This window comes from Oncorhynchus mykiss, chromosome 17, assembly GCF_013265735.2.
Source record: "Oncorhynchus mykiss isolate Arlee chromosome 17, USDA_OmykA_1.1, whole genome shotgun sequence".
Classification (NCBI taxonomy): domain Eukaryota; kingdom Metazoa; phylum Chordata; class Actinopteri; order Salmoniformes; family Salmonidae; genus Oncorhynchus; species Oncorhynchus mykiss.
The window spans coordinates 64,844,095-64,861,978 of record NC_048581.1 but is presented as its reverse complement, the minus strand read 5'-3'; the positions used below and the strand labels follow the sequence as shown (position 1 = coordinate 64,861,978).

At 45.4% G+C, this 17,884-nt stretch overlaps 1 protein-coding gene across 1 annotated transcript in view; it reads right to left on the bottom strand.

Moving 5' to 3' along the window:
- The window catches only part of LOC110494391 (solute carrier family 41 member 1), a 34,184-nt gene extending 19,173 nt beyond the window's left edge, over positions 1 to 15,011 (bottom strand). Inside the window, exons 1-2 of the mRNA XM_036950443.1 lie at positions 14,718 to 15,011; positions 7,262 to 8,469 (exon numbers count right to left, since the gene is read on the bottom strand). Coding sequence (XP_036806338.1) covers positions 7,262 to 7,732 — 471 coding nt within the window. The 5' untranslated portion in view covers positions 7,733 to 8,469; positions 14,718 to 15,011. The remainder of the gene's footprint in view (positions 1 to 7,261; positions 8,470 to 14,717) is intronic.
- Positions 15,012 to 17,884: the final 2,873 nt, after the last annotated feature.

Genomic DNA, 17,884 nt, shown 5'->3' with positions numbered 1-17,884 from the left:
ATTTGCCACATGCGCCGAATACAACAAGTGTAGATCTTACAGTGAAATGCTTACTTATAAGCCCTTAACCAACAATGCAATTTTCAGAAAAAAACAGAAAAAACAATTAATTAAGGAATATGTCTCTCATCCTTCTTTCTGTCTGCCTTACACTGTGGCATCGGAAGATGTTCAGATGACCAATATAAAACAGCAAGGCGAGACGTGGTTCAGCCTCAGTGCCTCAAAAACAGACAAACAATCTACAATCTATAATTTTGACCCCTAGCTTTAAAAATAAGTATTTCTTGTTAAATAAGATATCTTTCTCTGAGCAACTGTATTAATACAGTGCCTTGCGAAAGTATTCGGCCCCCTTGAACTTTGCGACCTTTTGCCACATTTCAGGCTTCAAACATAAAGATATAAAACTGTATTTTTTTGTGAAGAATCAACAACAAGTGGGACACAATCATGAAGTGGAACGACATTTATTGGATATTTCAAACTTTTTTAACAAATCAAAAACTGAAAAATTGGGCGTGCAAAATTATTCAGCCCCTTTACTTTCAGTGCAGCAAACTCTCTCCAGAAGTTCAGTGAGGATCTCTGAATGATCCAATGTTGACCTAAATGACAAATGATGATAAATACAATCCACCTGTGTGTAATCAAGTCTCCGTATAAATGCACCTGCACTGTGATAGTCTCAGAGGTCCGTTAAAAGCGCAGAGAGCATCATGAAGAACAAGGAACACACCAGGCAGGTCCGAGATACTGTTGTGAAGAAGTTTAAAGCCGGATTTGGATACAAAAAGATTTCCCAAGCTTTAAACATCCCAAGGAGCACTGTGCAAGCGATAATATTGAAATGGAAGGAGTATCAGACCACTGCAAATCTACCAAGACCTGGCCGTCCCTCTAAACTTTCAGCTCATACAAGGAGAAGACTGATCAGAGATGCAGCCAAGAGGCCCATGATCACTCTGGATGAACTGCAGAGATCTACATCTGAGGTGGGAGACTCTGTCCATAGGACAAGAATCAGTCGTATATTGCACAAATCTGGCCTTTATGGAAGAGTGGCAAGAAGAAAGCCATTTCTTAAAGATATCCATAAAAAGTGTTGTTTAAAGTTTGCCACAAGCCACCTGGGAGACACACCAAACATGTGGAAGAAGGTGCTCTGGTCAGATGAAACCAAAATTGAACTTTTTGGCAACAATGCAAAACGTTATGTTTGGCGTAAAAGCAACACAGCTGAACACACCATCCCCACTGTCAAACATGGTGGTGGCAGCATCATGGTTTGGGCCTGCTTTTCTTCAGCAGGGACAGGGAAGATGGTTAAAATTGATGGGAAGATGGATGGAGCCAAATACAGGACCATTCTGGAAGAAAACCTGATGGAGTCTGCAAAAGACCTGAGACTGGGACGGAGATTTGTCTTCCAACAAGACAATGATCCAAAACATAAAGCAAAATCTACAATGGAATGGTTCAAAAATAAACATATCCAGGTGTTAGAATGGCCAAGTCAAAGTCCAGACCTGAATCCAATCGAGAATCTGTGGAAAGAACTGAAAACTGCTGTTCACAAATGCTCTCCATCCAACCTCACTGAGCTCGAGCTGTTTTGCAAGGAGGAATGGGAAAAAATGTCAGTCTCTCGATGTGCAAAACTGATAGAGACATACCCCAAGCGACTTACAGCTGTAATCGCAGCAAAAGGTGGCGCTACAAAGTATTAACTTAAGGGGGCTGAATAATTTTGCACGCCCAATTTTTCAGTTTTTGATTTGTTAAAAAAGTTTGAAATATCCAATAAATGTCGTTCCACTTCATGATTGTGTCCCACTTGTTGTTGATTCTTCACAAAAAAATAGTTTCATATCTTTATGTTTGAAGCCTGAAATGTGGCAAAAGGTCGCAAAGTTCAAGGGGGCCGAATACTTTCGCAAGGCACTGTATAAAATAACATCATTTACCAATATTTTTGAACACACGATATAGCTCAGTGTTTGAATTATTTATTTTATACAGTCATTTTTGCTCATCTTTAAAAAGGGTGTCAATAATGTCAGACCCCACTGTATGTATCAGATGATCCATTCTGGAGAGGAGCAGGGAGTTGTGGGACGGTGCTGCACTGCACTCTAACCTGGCTCGATCTCAATAAACTAAACAAGCTTCCTTTCCTTGTGCCCATTCCTCAATGATCTCTGATCTGGCAGAAAATGTAAGTTTAAAGCAAATATTTAGTGGAAATAAGGAAAGCACGTGAAGGGAGGGAGGTGATGAGAGACATCCATTTTGTCATTCATGATAGTGTGTGTGACAAGAGCTTAGCAGATCAATTAAATGACTGTTAGCACCATAGAGATTATATCTTTATTATCTTCTGTGGATAACATTCCAGATTAAAATGAGAGAGACCGCTGGATTTACCAGATTATGAGGCTAAATCAGATCCACAGGCGACCAAGCCCACACTCTGGTTTCCCACAGGCGACCAAGACCACACTCTGGTTTCACACTGGCTCCTGTAGAAACCCTGGATGTGGTTGACCGAAAATGGCCTCCCTTGGGCAGAAAGGGCTTGGCTGTTGTGAGGCCTTTGTGTTGATTGTGTTTTCCTGTTTACGTTTTCCTATATTTTTAGATTGTTTGTCTGTTTTTGAGGCACTGAGGCTGAACCCACGTCTCGCCTTGCTGTTTTATATTGGTCATCTGCACGTCATCCGATGCCACAGTGTAAGGCAGACAGAAAGACGGATGAGAGACAGATAGCTAGGATAAATTCCACAAACCAGCAGACAAACAAGTTACCACACATATTTACACTATTTAATCTGTGAATGTCAATAAACTGTGTCTAACACTATCTGGGGTGGGGTGTTCTCCCTTTCTACTGGAAGCATCACCCTCCTTCCAGACAAACATAAAAACAACCATTGCACCAGTCTTGACCTTTGACATACCTAGGAATGTAAACACAAAAATCACATCCAACGAAGAACAAATCTGTGACCAGTCCTCTCAATGACCTACAGTAACCAGTGGTGGAAAACGTTCTAAATTGTGTAAAATGTAACGAGTACTTTTGAGTGTCAGGCAAAATGTATGGGAGTAAAAAGTAGATATTGTATTTAGGAATGTAGTGGAGTAAAAGTAAAAATTGTCAAAAATATGAATAAATAAAGTACAAATAGCCCAAAAAACTACAGTACTTAAGAAGTACTTCCAAATATTTTTACCACTGACAGTAAGTGTCCATTTCAGAGGACCATTTCAGCTAGGGCCATTTCAGCAAGCCCACTGCTCATGGATTGGCATTGACAGACAGTCTTGGGACACTGTGTCTTGAGGTTGAAAGACAGTACTGAACCAATGACGTTTATAAACCATGGTTTGTTGATGCAAAACTTTGGCCATTGAAAGGCTTTAAAGCCACGAGTCGGCCATATTGGCACCCCCCAGTAGGAGCTGTCCTCCATAGTAATTCATGGAATTCTATAGTATTTAAATGAAATGATTCAAGTATTTAAGTATTGTTGTTGTTTTAGTGGGGACAGTAACATTCCCAATCTCTCAAAATTATACTTTAAGGAAAATGATTTGATATTTTTTATGTTTTTTTTCATGTTTTATGTTTTTTTATGTTCTTTTTTAATGTTTAGCACACATAATATAATTGAAATGTATGCATTAAGGTGGCTGTAATAAAATACAGTGGCAAGAGAAAGTATGTGAACCATTTGGAATTTCCTGGATTACTGCATAAATTTGACATAAAATTTGTTCTGAACTTCATCTAAGTCACCACAATAGACAAACACAGTCTGCTTAAACTAATAACACAAATTATTGTATTTTTCTTGTCTATATTGAATGCATAATTTAAACATTCAGGTTGGAAAAAGTGTAGGTTGGAAAAATTATGTGAACCCCTAGGATAATGACTTCTCCAAAAACTAATTGGAGTCAGGAGTCAACTAACCTGGAGTCGAATCAATGAGATGTGATTGGCGATTTTGGTTAGAGCTGCCCTGCCCCATAAAAAACACTCACAACATTTGAGTTTACTATTCACAAGATCTGCAACTACAGAAAACATTTGGTTGAGGTTATTGCTGCCAAAGGAGGGTCAACCAGTTATTAAATCCAATGGTTCAAATACTTTTTCCAACCTGCACTGTGAATGTTTACACGGTGTGTTCAATAAAGACATGCAAACATATAATTGCTTGATGTGTTATTAGTTTAAGCAAACTGTGTTTGTCTATTGTTGTGACTTAGATGAAGATCAGATTAAATTTGATGACAAATTTATGCAGAAAACCAGGTAATTCTAAAGGGTTCACATACTTTTTCTTCCCACTGTAAATGTGGCAAAAACTAATGTAGATATTAATAAATATATTTCTATAGCTTCTAAAATATTTTTTGCCATGGTGGGGGAGTGGCAAGATGGAGTCATTTTCGGCTTCAACACAGCACCCATTATCAATCATCTAGTGTATTTATAAATCAGTCCCTTCCTTTTCCACACTGTCCTGTGTTGTCTATCCTGGGCAACTCTGGCGGATTTGGGCTAGAGGGTGTGTGTGCATATGTTTGTGTGTTTGTGTGTAAAGGGGGAAACTAAGTGAAGTTAAAGAGGTGGGTCACATTTTACACAGACATGGTAGAGAACGCTGTTGAGAACATGTACATGCATCACCCTGGGCCACCATTACCTTTCCAGAAGCTGAGCCAAGGGGCAACACACACACACACACTGAGGGGATGAGATATTTTGCATCTACCATACATCTGAGTCAGAGCCAGCTTGCTTAATTAATGAGAGAGAGAGAGAGAGAGAGAGAGAGAGAGAGAGAGAGAGAGAGAGAGAGAGAGAGAGAATTGCGTCCTGCAAGGGCAGAAGGGGATTAGCTGAGTTAGCAGTTAGCAGTGTCAAGGGAGAGGAATTCGAATGTGATAGAATCTACTAGACAAGCTTCTAGAACCATTTACTATACTGAACAACATTGTCATTACTATGTCTCTTCACATAGGGAATGATATAACTTTCTCTTATCTTTATCTTTCTGTTGTTATTGACTCTGAGATCAACAATTGCTTAGATGAATCAGCATGATATGAACGAATTATAAAATGAGAGAGGTAGACAGACAAGGAGAGAGAGAAATTCTGAAGTGAACAATTCCTGAGCTCTGGTTACACAATTCCTGAGTGAACAATTCCTGATTAGAGGGCATGACATGGTTAACGGCATGAGAGTGCAGGCTTTAAACCACAGTAAGGCAGTAATCTGTCCTTATAACAACAGTTATAACACTAGAACCACTCCCACCTCACAGGTAGGCACTTTCTACCTCTTCACCCTCTCTCTCTCTCTCTCTCTGTGTTCATTCCACTCCCTACTTACCCCTCTCATCTCCTTCTCCCTCCCTCCTTACCCCCTCTCTGCCTTCCCTCTCTCTCTCTCTCTCTCTCTCTCTCTCTCTCTCTCTCTCTCTCTCTCTCTCTCTCTCTCTCTCTCTCTCTCTCTCTCTGTGTGTTCATTCCACTCCCTACTTACCTCTCTCCTCTCCTTCTCCCTCCCTCCTTCCCCCTCTCTGCCTTCCCTCTCTCTCTCTCTCTGTGTGTTCATTCCACTCCCTACTTACCCCTCTCCTCTCCTTCTCCCTCCCTCCTTCCCACCTCTCTGCCTTCCCTCTCTCTCTCTCTCTCTCTCTCTCTCTCTCTCTCTCTCTGTGTGTTCATTCCACTCCCTACTTACCCCTCTCCTCTCCTTCTCCCTCCCTCCTTCCCCCTCTCTCTCTCTCTCTGTCCAGAGTTCCTGGGGTACACCATGTTGGCATCAAAATGGGTAGTCGGAGCCAGCGCTTGGTCTCCCAGCAACCAGGCACCTCCAGCTTTATCTGTAGCAGAGGCTGACCTTAAAGAAATATATGACCTGCCAGGTGCCCAGGACTGTATTTTTACACTGTACACACTTGTACGCAAGTGTTCACACACACATGTACCAACAATAACACCCACACCATGTGTTCACACACACACATACCAACAATAACACCCACACCCAGTTTACACCAGGCAAGTCAACAGGAAAGTGGGAAGGAGAGTAATTATAAGTTAGTTGAATTGTTTTCCCTGTGGCTCTCAGAACCCAGCGGTTCTGTTGTTGGTCTCCTTCGGGTTACAGTCAGCTACAGTGGCTGAAATAACCACTATACTTTACAGCTGCATGCACATACTATCCTCTGTTCCACTCTCTGTGTTATTCTATTCTGTTCTGCTATATTCTTTTTAATCGGAACCATGAGGATAAACCTATGTGTTTGAGTCTCTGTCTCAGCAGTATTCACAGATATGTCAGATAAATCAACAGACAAGTCTTTATTAAACGGCCCAGCTGTCCTCTCTACCTCCTCAACCTCCCCTCCCCCTTCCAAGAACAGACTGTGTTCCAACATGTGCCAGGTGGGGGGTGAAGGGGTCATATGTTACGTAGATACTCCCATGGTCTCCGATAACCTCCCATTCTGTCCATCATCAGAGCTGAGCTGTCACATTGGCTGGCAGGAAAGGGATTGACGGGCGCTGGGCCAATCTGACTCGAACCAAGCAGTTCATTGAAACATGCCCAAGACCAGCCCCTTAGTAGTCATCGCTCATCATCACACAATGACAGCAGCTTAGGCCAAACATTGCAATGCTATTCAGTTTAGGTTTAGTTATGCATACTAATATAATAATATATGTGACTAAATCAATCAGACAGGCAACAGTGTCTATTCCACTTCCTCCCTCCCTTGTGTCAGTGACAAGCATGACTAACAACCCAACTGTAGCAATTGGCTGAACACTGGGCCCTTATTGTCTTAATAGGACTGGGACTGTAGTGACTACTAGATTGTGGATGAGGTAGCATAAGCACATTACAGTACAGTTCCTGACACAGGGAATAGTGTTGTCTATAGCCTACAGGTGGAAAAGAACTATGTCTCAACATTCTGTTTCTTAGTCCATACTGCAGATTGAATCAGTAGGTTCAGGAGTTTTTATCTGACCATGTTACCTGTCACATCAGAAATAAATTGGTGTGAATCAAAACAGGGTAGACACTAATCAGAATCCTAGGGACAACCCTACCCTAAACCCTAACCATTACCTTAACTGTTTAAAATGTCTTCTTCAATGGGGTGACGTCGGAATTAGGTCGTCCCAAGCATCCCGATTAGCAATAAACATCAAAATAGTCTCTCCTCACCTGAACGATGTCCAGCACCATACCCGCCGCCACTGTCCCGAACCCGGCCAGCAGGAACGGTAAGACTACCTGGAGGCCAATAGAGAAGGAGGTCTCCTTCAATGGCGCCGGTGGCTCTGGGCTCTGGTCAGTGCTTATGTCGTCACTCTCATTGCTCTGGCTGGCGTTCTCCAGGAGAGCGTCCTCCTCGCGCTGGCCCTTGGCATTCGCCCTACAGTCTATCACCACTATCTCCCGGTCCTCATCTCCTGGTTCACCAGACCTGTCCGCGACGGATGTCACCTCCGTGAGCTCGTACTCGCCCCTCTCCTCCGGTCTCATCTCCTCGGGGTCCTCGGTGAGGATGGCTGGGTGAACGGAACCGTTGGAGTGGAGGTATGCTGGTGGCACCACTTCCTTCTTCATCTCTATCGCCCCCGATGACATGTCAGTGTCCAACGGTTTGTCTTGATCTTTCGACCAAAGTACCATGCGGAAGCTTTTGGGGACAGTAGACTGAATGAGAAATATAGGCTATGGCCAAAAGGTGTGGGACGTTTAATTGAGTTTAGATTTCCCTTGATCGGTTTTTAATAACCTGATCTCACAACATAATTTATCCCATTAAAAAATGCTAGTGAGTGGCACTCAGGTGTGGTCACGAACGCGAAATTATGTGGTAATAAAAAAACGATTCAAGGGCGCAACTAGGCTACTCTTGCGTCTGCAAAGGCAGGTGTGAGTCGCCGCTCTCCCCCAGGCGTGCGTACCCTCTTGCCGGTGCTTCGGGAGAAGCTCGAGTATGTTCTCCATTCACTGCGTGCTCAAGGTATGCAGATGGATAGAAGAATGAAACATATATTTTCCAAAAATATATCAAAAACAAAGAAACAAACAAATTGTTATCTGGTCAATGTTATCTGATAGCATAATCTGGTCAATAACGTCTGGTAGCCAAAGGGTATTGAAAAGTTGGTCTTAAAAGGTAAATGAAGTAGCCTAGGTCCAGTTGTTATTTTCAGAAAGTCATCCAAGAGCGCAGTCCAGTCCTGCACGCACTCTGACAGTTCTCTCAAGACTAGCTCGCGCCAGTCGGTGTCCGGGGCTGGGAAGGTCTCACCTTACACCACGTGGTTATTTTATGAAGAGTATTTAAAGATCTGCAGCACGGATAGGGTTACTGAACTGCGGAAAAGTACTTATCCTCCAGTGCTCTGGCCACGGTTCTCCTGAAAGAGAAGAGATAAGAATAACGTTTATGCATAGGCTACATGTTCACATGAAATATTAGCTTTACAAAATTGATTCAAACTGTTTTATTGGCTTTTGTAGCCATTTGCCTTTAAATGGCATTATTGCGCGCAAATGTCCAATGGAATTGTTACGGTGAGTGAATGAGGACCCAAAAGCGAATTAACTTAAACAGAGCTTCTTTAATAACCAAACATAGGTAGGCTCAGATAGACCGCCAGATTCCGACAGGACAGGACAAGGTTACAGCAAACATGACGATAGTCTGGTTCAGGCATGAAACACTACAAACAAGAATCCGACAAGGACAGGAGCAGAAACAGAGAGAGATATAGGGACCTAATCAGAGGGAAAAAGGGAACAGGTGGGAAAAGGGGTGACGAGGTGGTTAGGAGGAGACAAGGCACAGCTGGGGGAAAGAGGGGGAGAAAAGGTAACCTAACAACGACCAGCAGAGGGAGACAGGGTGAAGGGAAAGGACAGAGACAAGACACAACATGACAGTACATGACAGTACCCCCCCACTCACCGAGCGCCTCCTGGCGCACTCGAGGAGGAAACCTGGCGGCAACGGAGGAAATCCTCGATCAGCGCACGGTCCAGCACGTCCCGAGAGGGAACCCAACTCCTCTCCTCAGGACCGTACCCCTCCCAATCTACGAGGTACTGGTGACCACGGCCCCGAGGACGCATGTCCAAAATTCTACGGACCCTGTAGATGGGTGCGCCCTCGACAAGGATGGGGGGGGGGGGGGGGGAAGACGAGCGGGGGCGCGAAGGACGGGCTTGATGCAGGAGACATGGAAGACCGGGTGGACGCGACGAAGGTATCGCGGAAGAAGAAGTCGAACTGCGACAGGATTAATGACCCGAGAAATACGGAACGGACCAATGAACCGCGGGGTCAACTTGCGAGAAGCCGTCTTAAGGGGAAGGTTCTGAGTGGAGAGCCAAACTCTCTGACCGCGACAATATCTAGGACTCTTAGTTCTACGCTTATTAGCAGCCCTCACAGTCTGCGTCCTATAACGGCAAAGTGCAGACCTGACCCTCTTCCAGGTGCGCTCGCAACGTTGGACAAAAGCCTGAGCGGAGGGGACGCTGGACTCGGCGAACTGAGATGAGAACAGCGGAGGCTGGTACCCGAGGCTACTCTGAAAAGGAGATAGCCCGGTCGCAGACGAAGGAAGCGAGTTGTGGGCGTATTCTGCCCAGGGGAGCTGTTCTGACCAAGACGCAGGGTTGCGAAAAGAAAGACTGCGTAAGATGCGACCAATAGTCTGATTGGCCCGTTCTGCTTGACCGTTAGACTGGGGGTGAAAGCCGGAAGAGAGACTGACGGAAGCCCCAATCAAACGGCAAAACTCCCTCCAAAATTGAGACGTGAATTGCGGACCTCTGTCCGAAACGACGTCTGACGGAAGGCCATGAATTCTGAAAACATTCTCGATGATGATTTGTGCCGTCTCTTTAGCAGAAGGAAGCTTAGCAAGGGGAATGAAATGAGCCGCCTTAGAGAACCTATCGACAACCGTAAGAATAACAGTCTTCCCTGCTGACGAAGGCAGTCCGGTGACAAAATCTAAGGCGATGTGAGACCACGGTCGAGAGGGAATGGGAAGCGGCCTGAGACGGCCGGCAGGAGGGGAGTTACCGGACTTAGTCTGCGCGCAGACCGAACAAGCAGCCACGAAACGACGCGTGTCATGCTCCCGGGTGGGCCACCAAAAACGCTGGCGAATGGAAGCAAGCGTACCCCGAACGCCAGGGTGGCCGGCTAACTTGGCAGAGTGAGCCCACTGAAGAACGGCCAGACGAGTAGGAACGGGAACGAAAAGAAGGTTCCTAGGACAAGCGCGCGGCGACGGAGTGTGAGTGAGCGCTTGCTTTACCTGCCTCTCAATTCCCCAGACAGTCAACCCGACAACACGCCCCTCAGGGAGAATCCCCTCGGGGTCAGTGGAGGCTACTGAAGAACTGAAGAGACGAGATAAAGCATCAGGCTTGGTGTTCTTAGAGCCCGGACGATAAGAAATCACGAACTCGAAACGAGCGAAAAACAGCGCCCAACGCGCCTGACGCGCATTAAGTCGTTTGGCAGAACGGATGTACTCAAGGTTCCTATGGTCAGTCCAAACGACAAAAGGAACGGTCGCCCCCTCCAACCACTGTCGCCATTCGCCTAGGGCTAACCGGATGGCGAGCAGTTCGCGGTTTCCCACATCATAATTACGTTCCGACGGCGACAGGCGATGAGAAAAATACGCGCAAGGGTGGACCTTGTCGTCAGAGAGGGAGCGCTGAGAAAGAATGGCTCCCACGCCCACCTCTGACGCGTCAACCTCGACCACGAACTGTCTAGAGACGTCAGGTGTAACAAGGATAGGAGCGGATGTAAAACGATTCTTGAGGAGATCAAAAGCTCCCTGGGCGGAAACGGACCACTTAAAGCACGTCTTGACAGAAGTAAGGGCTGTGAGAGGAGCTGCCACCTGACCGAAATTACGGATGAAACGACGATAGAAGTTCGCGAAGCCGAGAAAGCGCTGCAGCTCGACGCGTGACTTAGGGACGGGCCAATCAATGACAGCCTGGACCTTAGCGGGATCCATCTTAATGCCTTCAGCGGAAATAACAGAACCGAGAAATGTGACGGAGGAGGCATGAAAAGTGCACTTCTCAGCCTTCACAAAAAAACAATTCTCTAAAAGGCGCTGGAGGACACGTCGAACGTGCTGAACATGAATCTGGAGTGACGGTGAAAAAATCAGGATATCGTCAAGGTAAACGAAAACAAAGATGTTCAGCATGTCTCTCAGGACATCATTGACTAATGCCTGAAAGACAGCTGGAGCGTTAGCGAGGCCGAAAGGAAGAACCCGGTATTCAAAGTGCCCTAACGGAGTGTTAAACGCCGTCTTCCACTCGTCCCCCTCCCTGATGCGCACGAGATGGTAAGCGTTACGAAGGTCCAACTTAGTGAAAAACCTGGCTCCCTGCAGGATCTCGAAGGCTGAGGACATAAGAGGAAGCGGATAACGATTCTTAACTGTTATGTCATTCAGCCCTCGATAATCTATGCAGGGGCGCAGAGACCCGTCCTTCTTCTTGACAAAAAAAAACCCTGCTCCGGCGGGAGAGGAGGAGGGGACTATGGTACCGGCGTCAAGAGCTACAGACAAATAATCCTCGAGAGCCTTACGTTCGGGAGCCGACAGAGAGTATAGTCTACCCCGGGGGGGAGTGGTTCCCGGAAGGAGATCAATACTACAATCATACGACCGGTGTGGAGGAAGAGAGGTGGCCCTGGACCGACTGAACACCGTGCGCAGATCGTGATATTCCTCCGGCACCCCTGTCAAATCACCAGGCTCCTCCTGTGAAGAAGAGACAGAGGAAACAGGAGGGATAGCAGACATTAAACATTTCACATGACAAGAGACGTTCCAGGAGAGGATAGAATTACTAGACCAATTAATGGAAGGATTATGACAAACTAGCCAGGGATGGCCCAAAACAACAGGTGTAAAAGGTGAACGAAAAATCAAAAAAGAAATGGTTTCGCTATGATTACCAGAAACAGTGAGGGTTAAAGGTAGCGTCTCACGCTGAATCCTGGGGAGAGGACTACCATCCAGGGCGAACAAGGCCGTGGACTCCCTTAACTGTCTGAGAGGAATGTCATGTTCCCGAGCCCAGGTCTCGTCCATAAAACAGCCCTCCGCCCCAGAGTCTATTAAGGCACTGCAGGAAGCTGACGAACCGGTCCAGCGTAGATGGACCGACAAGGTAGTGCAGGATCTTGAAGGAGAGACAGGAGTAGTAGCGCTCACCAGTAGCCCTCCGCTTACTGATGAGCTCTGGCTTTTACTGGACATGAAGTGACAAAATGACCAGCAGAACCGCAATAGAGACAGAGGCGGTTGGTGATTCTCCGTTCCCTCTCCTTAGTCGAGATGCGGATACCTCCCAGCTGCATAGGCTCAGCTCCCGAGCCGGCAGAGGAAGATGGTAGTGATGCGGAGAGGGGGGCAACGGAGAACGCGAGCTCCTTTCCACGAGCTCGGTGACGAAGATCAACCCGTCGCTCAATGCGAATAGCGAGTTCAATCAAGGAATCCACGCTGGAAGGAACCTCCCGGGAGAGAATCTCATCCTTTACCTCTGCGCGGAGACCCTCCAGAAGACGAGCGAGCAAAGCCGGCTCGTTCCAGCCACTGGAGGCAGCAAGAGTGCGAAACTCAATAGAGTAGTCTGTTATGGATCGATTGCCTTGACTTAGGGAAGACAGGGCCCTGGAAGCCTCCTCCCCAAAAACAGATTGATCAAAAACCCGTATCATCTCCTCCTTAAAGTCCTGATACTGGTTAGTACACTCAGCCCTTGCCTCCCAGATTGCCGTGCCCCACTCACGAGCCCGTCCAATAAGGAGAGATATGACGTAGGCGACACGAGCAGTGCTCCTGGAGTAAGTGTTGGGCTGGAGAGAAAACACAATATCACACTGGGTGAGGAACGAGCGGCATTCAGTGGGCTCCCCAGAGTAACACGGCGGGTTATTGATTCTGGGCTCCGGAGATTCGAAAGCCCTGGAAGTGGCCGGTGGATCGAGGCGGAGATGGTGAACCTGTTCTGTGAGGTTGGAGACTTGGGTGGCCAGGGTCTCAACGGCATGTCGAGCAGCAGACAATTCCTGCTCGTGTCTGCCTAGCATCGCTCCCTGGATCTCGACGGCTGAGTGGAGAGGATCCGAAGTCGCTGGGTCCATTCTTGGTCGGATTCTTCTGTTACGGTGAGTGAATGAGGACCCAAAAGCGAATTAACTTAAACAGAGCTTCTTTAATAACCAAACATAGGTAGGCTCAGATAGACCGCCAGATTCCGACAGGACAGGACAAGGTTACAGCAAACATGACGATAGTCTGGTTCAGGCATGAAACACTACAAACAAGAATCCGACAAGGACAGGAGCAGAAACAGAGAGAGATATAGGGACCTAATCAGAGGGAAAAAGGGAACAGGTGGGAAAAGGGGTGACGAGGTGGTTAGGAGGAGACAAGGCACAGCTGGGGGAAAGAGGGGGAGAAAAGGTAACCTAACAACGACCAGCAGAGGGAGACAGGGTGAAGGGAAAGGACAGAGACAAGACACAACATGACAGTACATGACAGGAATGGACATGGCAATACTGAATGTATTTGGTAGGCACTGGTGAGATATTTAAAAATACAATTTTAGGTTGTTTGCCTATGTTATCCTCAAACGGGTGATATCCATATCAATAGGCCTACATTGTTACCTAATTCCACAGCGGCATCATTTCTTGACATGATCATGATCTATGGATGAACAGAACCCTTAAACACTTAGGCTCTAGCCCACCTAAATCAGCATTTACTTTCAGCTGTCTACTTCAAGATGAGTTTACTAAGGTTCGGCTAACCGTTAAAAGCGGTGTTTTGTGCCAACACCTCTCCACGCTTTTACACTCTTGTTTGGCGTTGTGAAGAGGGGTTGCCTATAGGAACGTTTACAAACGGGTATATATACAGGATACAGCGCCAAACATGTAATTTCCTCTGACCGGCTATAAATAATCTGCCTTCAATCAAGGTGTACATCCTCTAACGCTGATTCTCTCCCAGCATGTTATGACATCCGTAGAGGATACGCTGAAACGTCAGTGCGCATTTGGTTTCCCCCCTGGTCCGGGAACAATCCTTTGCTCTGTTTAGTAGTCAAGACCAATACCCCGCAGCCCAACATGGCAAAGGCGTAAATTAGTACAAGCTTGGTCGTAGCTGAATAGGGGGAACCCTCCTGTTTTAGTAATAATTCCAACACGATCGCTGTATTAAATGACAGATCATGTGGATTTTTTCTCTCAAAGTGTAGCCAGCCCAGTTATGTCTAATGAAATAGTTCAAGCAACTGGCTTGACAGATAAACTAGCCATAACATAACGCTAACATGAGGCAGGAAATATTCTCTGAAGTGGCCATGACAACAACAAAAAATATTCCCTTACCGATAATAAACATTTATTCACACAGAGAGAGAGAGAGAGAGAGAGAGAGAGAGACAGAGAGAGAGACAGAGAGAGGGAGGGGGGGGGGGGGGGGGGGGGCAATGAGTAATAAAACATGAAAATAGTCTTTGGTCAGCATCCCCATCCAATAGGTCTGGATCGGTACCAGCACATCAGGTATAACAGACAGTTCTTTACCTAAACCGCGTAGATCCACAGAGGAGACGAGAGAACTCAAAACAGAAGCAGAACAGAGGGCACTGCTGAACGCCACACAACGGTTGTCTCATATCCTGCACTCGGTTATAATGTGTGCTGCAGCCTGTGTGGGCGCAGGTGTGCATGCCTTATGTACGGTAACGGCCCGTACCAGGCTTAATCGTTAACCCCGAGTGGTTAAGGCTGTCACTTTCCGACCGTCACATTGTTCCATTCAGAAGAACCATGCGAGCCGCTACATGCGCATCTACTGTATAAACCACATCCTGGCATAGGAAATCACAAGGCGGGTCCACCAGAGATGACGTGAGCACGTGTGCGTGAGAGCCCCCTCCTGCTTGTCCCTGTTTATAAATTAATGTTTATATTTTCTCCATGAACGGTTGAGCCACGTCTCTGTCCGAAAAGCACGGAAGTGATTTGATCTATCCCTGCCAATAACACCCATGGAGCGAAGAGTTGGGATGGTTATAGACTGGATTCTTCATTGCATCTGAAGTGGACTTTCAGATAACCCTTTCACCAACACATCCTTATATAACTGGATTGGTCATCACCATGCTCATTCAGAAGTACACGTAAACAATACATGATTAGGATGATATTCTAATATCTTTATAGTACACTAGTAGAGATCATAGACAATAGCACAGGGGAAATTGTATTGAGCCCAGGTCATCTGTACTTTCCAACACCTTGAAAGTGAGCTAAAACTTAGGCATTCACAGAATTACATCAACTATAATTTGACCTCAGCAACTGATAGGCTAGATATCAACTATGTGACTCAGGTCAAGGTACCAATGTGACCTGTTTTCACCAATGTCAAGTGGACTGACTAGGTATTGATCTTGGGTCATCTGTTTCACTCAAGATGACATTTACCCAAAATGTTTATGTTTCTGTCTCCATATGACATGGTAAATATATATAATGCAAAAAAACAACGTTAAAGCCCATATAGGTGTTAGTGCTGGATTACACTCAGGGTTTTCACAATGGCAGGCAGGGGCCAAGTGCTGTTTCCTGTCGTTTGCTAACTGACTGGTTTTCCGATTGAAGTTGGGGTTGTACCAGGTTGGAGATGTAACAAGAAATACATAAAGTGTTAGCTACAGTTAGGGTTGCACATTTTGGGGAATATTCAGAGGTGGAAACTTTCCGTGGGAATTAACGGGAATATATGGGAATTAACGGGAATATATGAGAATTAATGAAAATATATGCAAATGAATATTAATACCATTTAAATGTAGATGTTTTTTTGCGTTGTATATGTTTACCATGTCATATGGAGACAGAAACATAAACATTTTACCTTATCATAAGTAGACATAATTGCAAATGATTTCCTTCCAATATAAATAAATAAAACAATTTAGTTACGGATTGAACTAATTAAATGAGTTGACTCTTCACACGGGGTGATTTCACTAAACAACAAAAGAAAGGGAATATTGAATGATCCCCAATGATCCATCGCATCTCCCAAAAAGGTTTTCAACATACATCCGTAAAATTATAGTCTAGAAACTAAAGCTTTGGTTGATTTTCTCTCAGGATTCCATGTCTTCTCCCTGGACCTCCTCAATGTCCACCTCTTGAACATCTGACTCTGAGACCTCATCTTCACTGTCACTTTCCAACTTTGTTGAGGATGGCTCGTTATCAGGCTCAAAAAGCCTCAAATTTGCCTGGATAGTCACCAATTTTTCAACCCTTGTATTGGTCAGCCTGTTGCGTGCTTTGGTGTGTGTGTTCCCAAACAAGGACCAGTTGTGCTCTGAGGTGGTTGATGTTGGTGGGATTTGGAGGATGATGAAGGCAACAGGGGAAAGAGCCTCAGATCTACAAATTCCCTTCCACCAGGTTGCTGATTAGATAAGTTGGCACGACTGCCATAATTTGCATCGCCATCCCAAAGCACTTGCTTGGAAGTGTACTTCGCCAGACTGCCAAGAACCTTGCCCTCTACCAGGCCAAGGTGGCGAGACATGGTAGTGATGACACCATAGGCCTTGTTGATCTCTGCACCAGACAGGATGCTCTTGCCAGCATACTTGGGGTCCAACATACGTATGTGCTTCAGGCAGAAGTCTTCACGCTTTTTCATATATTTCAGAACTGCAGTTTCCTCTGCTTGGAGCAACGGTGAAGTGGGTAAGGCAGTACGGATTTCTTCTCTTACATATGCAAGTAGAGTCTGAACATCAGACAGGATGGCATTGTCTCCCTCAATCCATGCAATGGCTACTGCTATAGATTTCAGGAGTTTCAGGCTGCTTACCACTTTCTCCCAAAATACATAATCCAGGAGGATCCTCTTGATGGCTATTGTTATTCTTATTGTGTTACCTTTCATTCTTACTTTTTATTTGAGTCTACTTTGTAAATCTTTTCTTCTTCTTGAACTGTTGATTAAGGGCTAAGAATTTCACGGTAAAGTCTACACCTGTTGTATTCAGCGCATGTGGCAAATACATTTTGATTCGATTTGATAGGGCTGTCCATATCGGCAGACTGTGATATAGCCATTTCTTGGAGTGATGTCTTCCCCTCCAGGAGACTGTCAAACATGATGACAACACCACCCCAATGGGTGTTGCTGGGTAGCTTCAATTTGGTGCTCTTATTCTTCTCACTTTGCTTGGTGAGGTAGATTGCTGCTATAACTTGATGATCCTTTACATACCTAACCATTTCCTTGGCTCTCTTGTAGAGTGTATCCATTGTTTTCAGTGTCATGATGACCTTGAGGAGCAGATTCAATGCATGAGCAGCACAGCCAATGGGTGTGATGTGAGGGTATGACTACTCCACTTTAGACCAAGCAGCCTTCATGTTCGCAGTATTGTACAGTGGGGAGAACAAGTATTTGATTAAGTCGGTTTTTTTGGGTATCTGTACCTTACTTTACTATTTATATTTTTGACAACTTTTACTTTTACTTCACTACATTCCTAAAGACAATAATGTATTTTTTACTCCATATATTTTCTCTGACACCCAAAAGTACTTGTTACATTTTGAATGCTTAGCAGGACAGGAAAATGGTCCAATTCACGAATGCTTCTTTTGTAAATTATGTTGGATTTTCAAAATACAGAAATCAGCCCCTTATGATGCCTTTTTTATCATGTGATGCT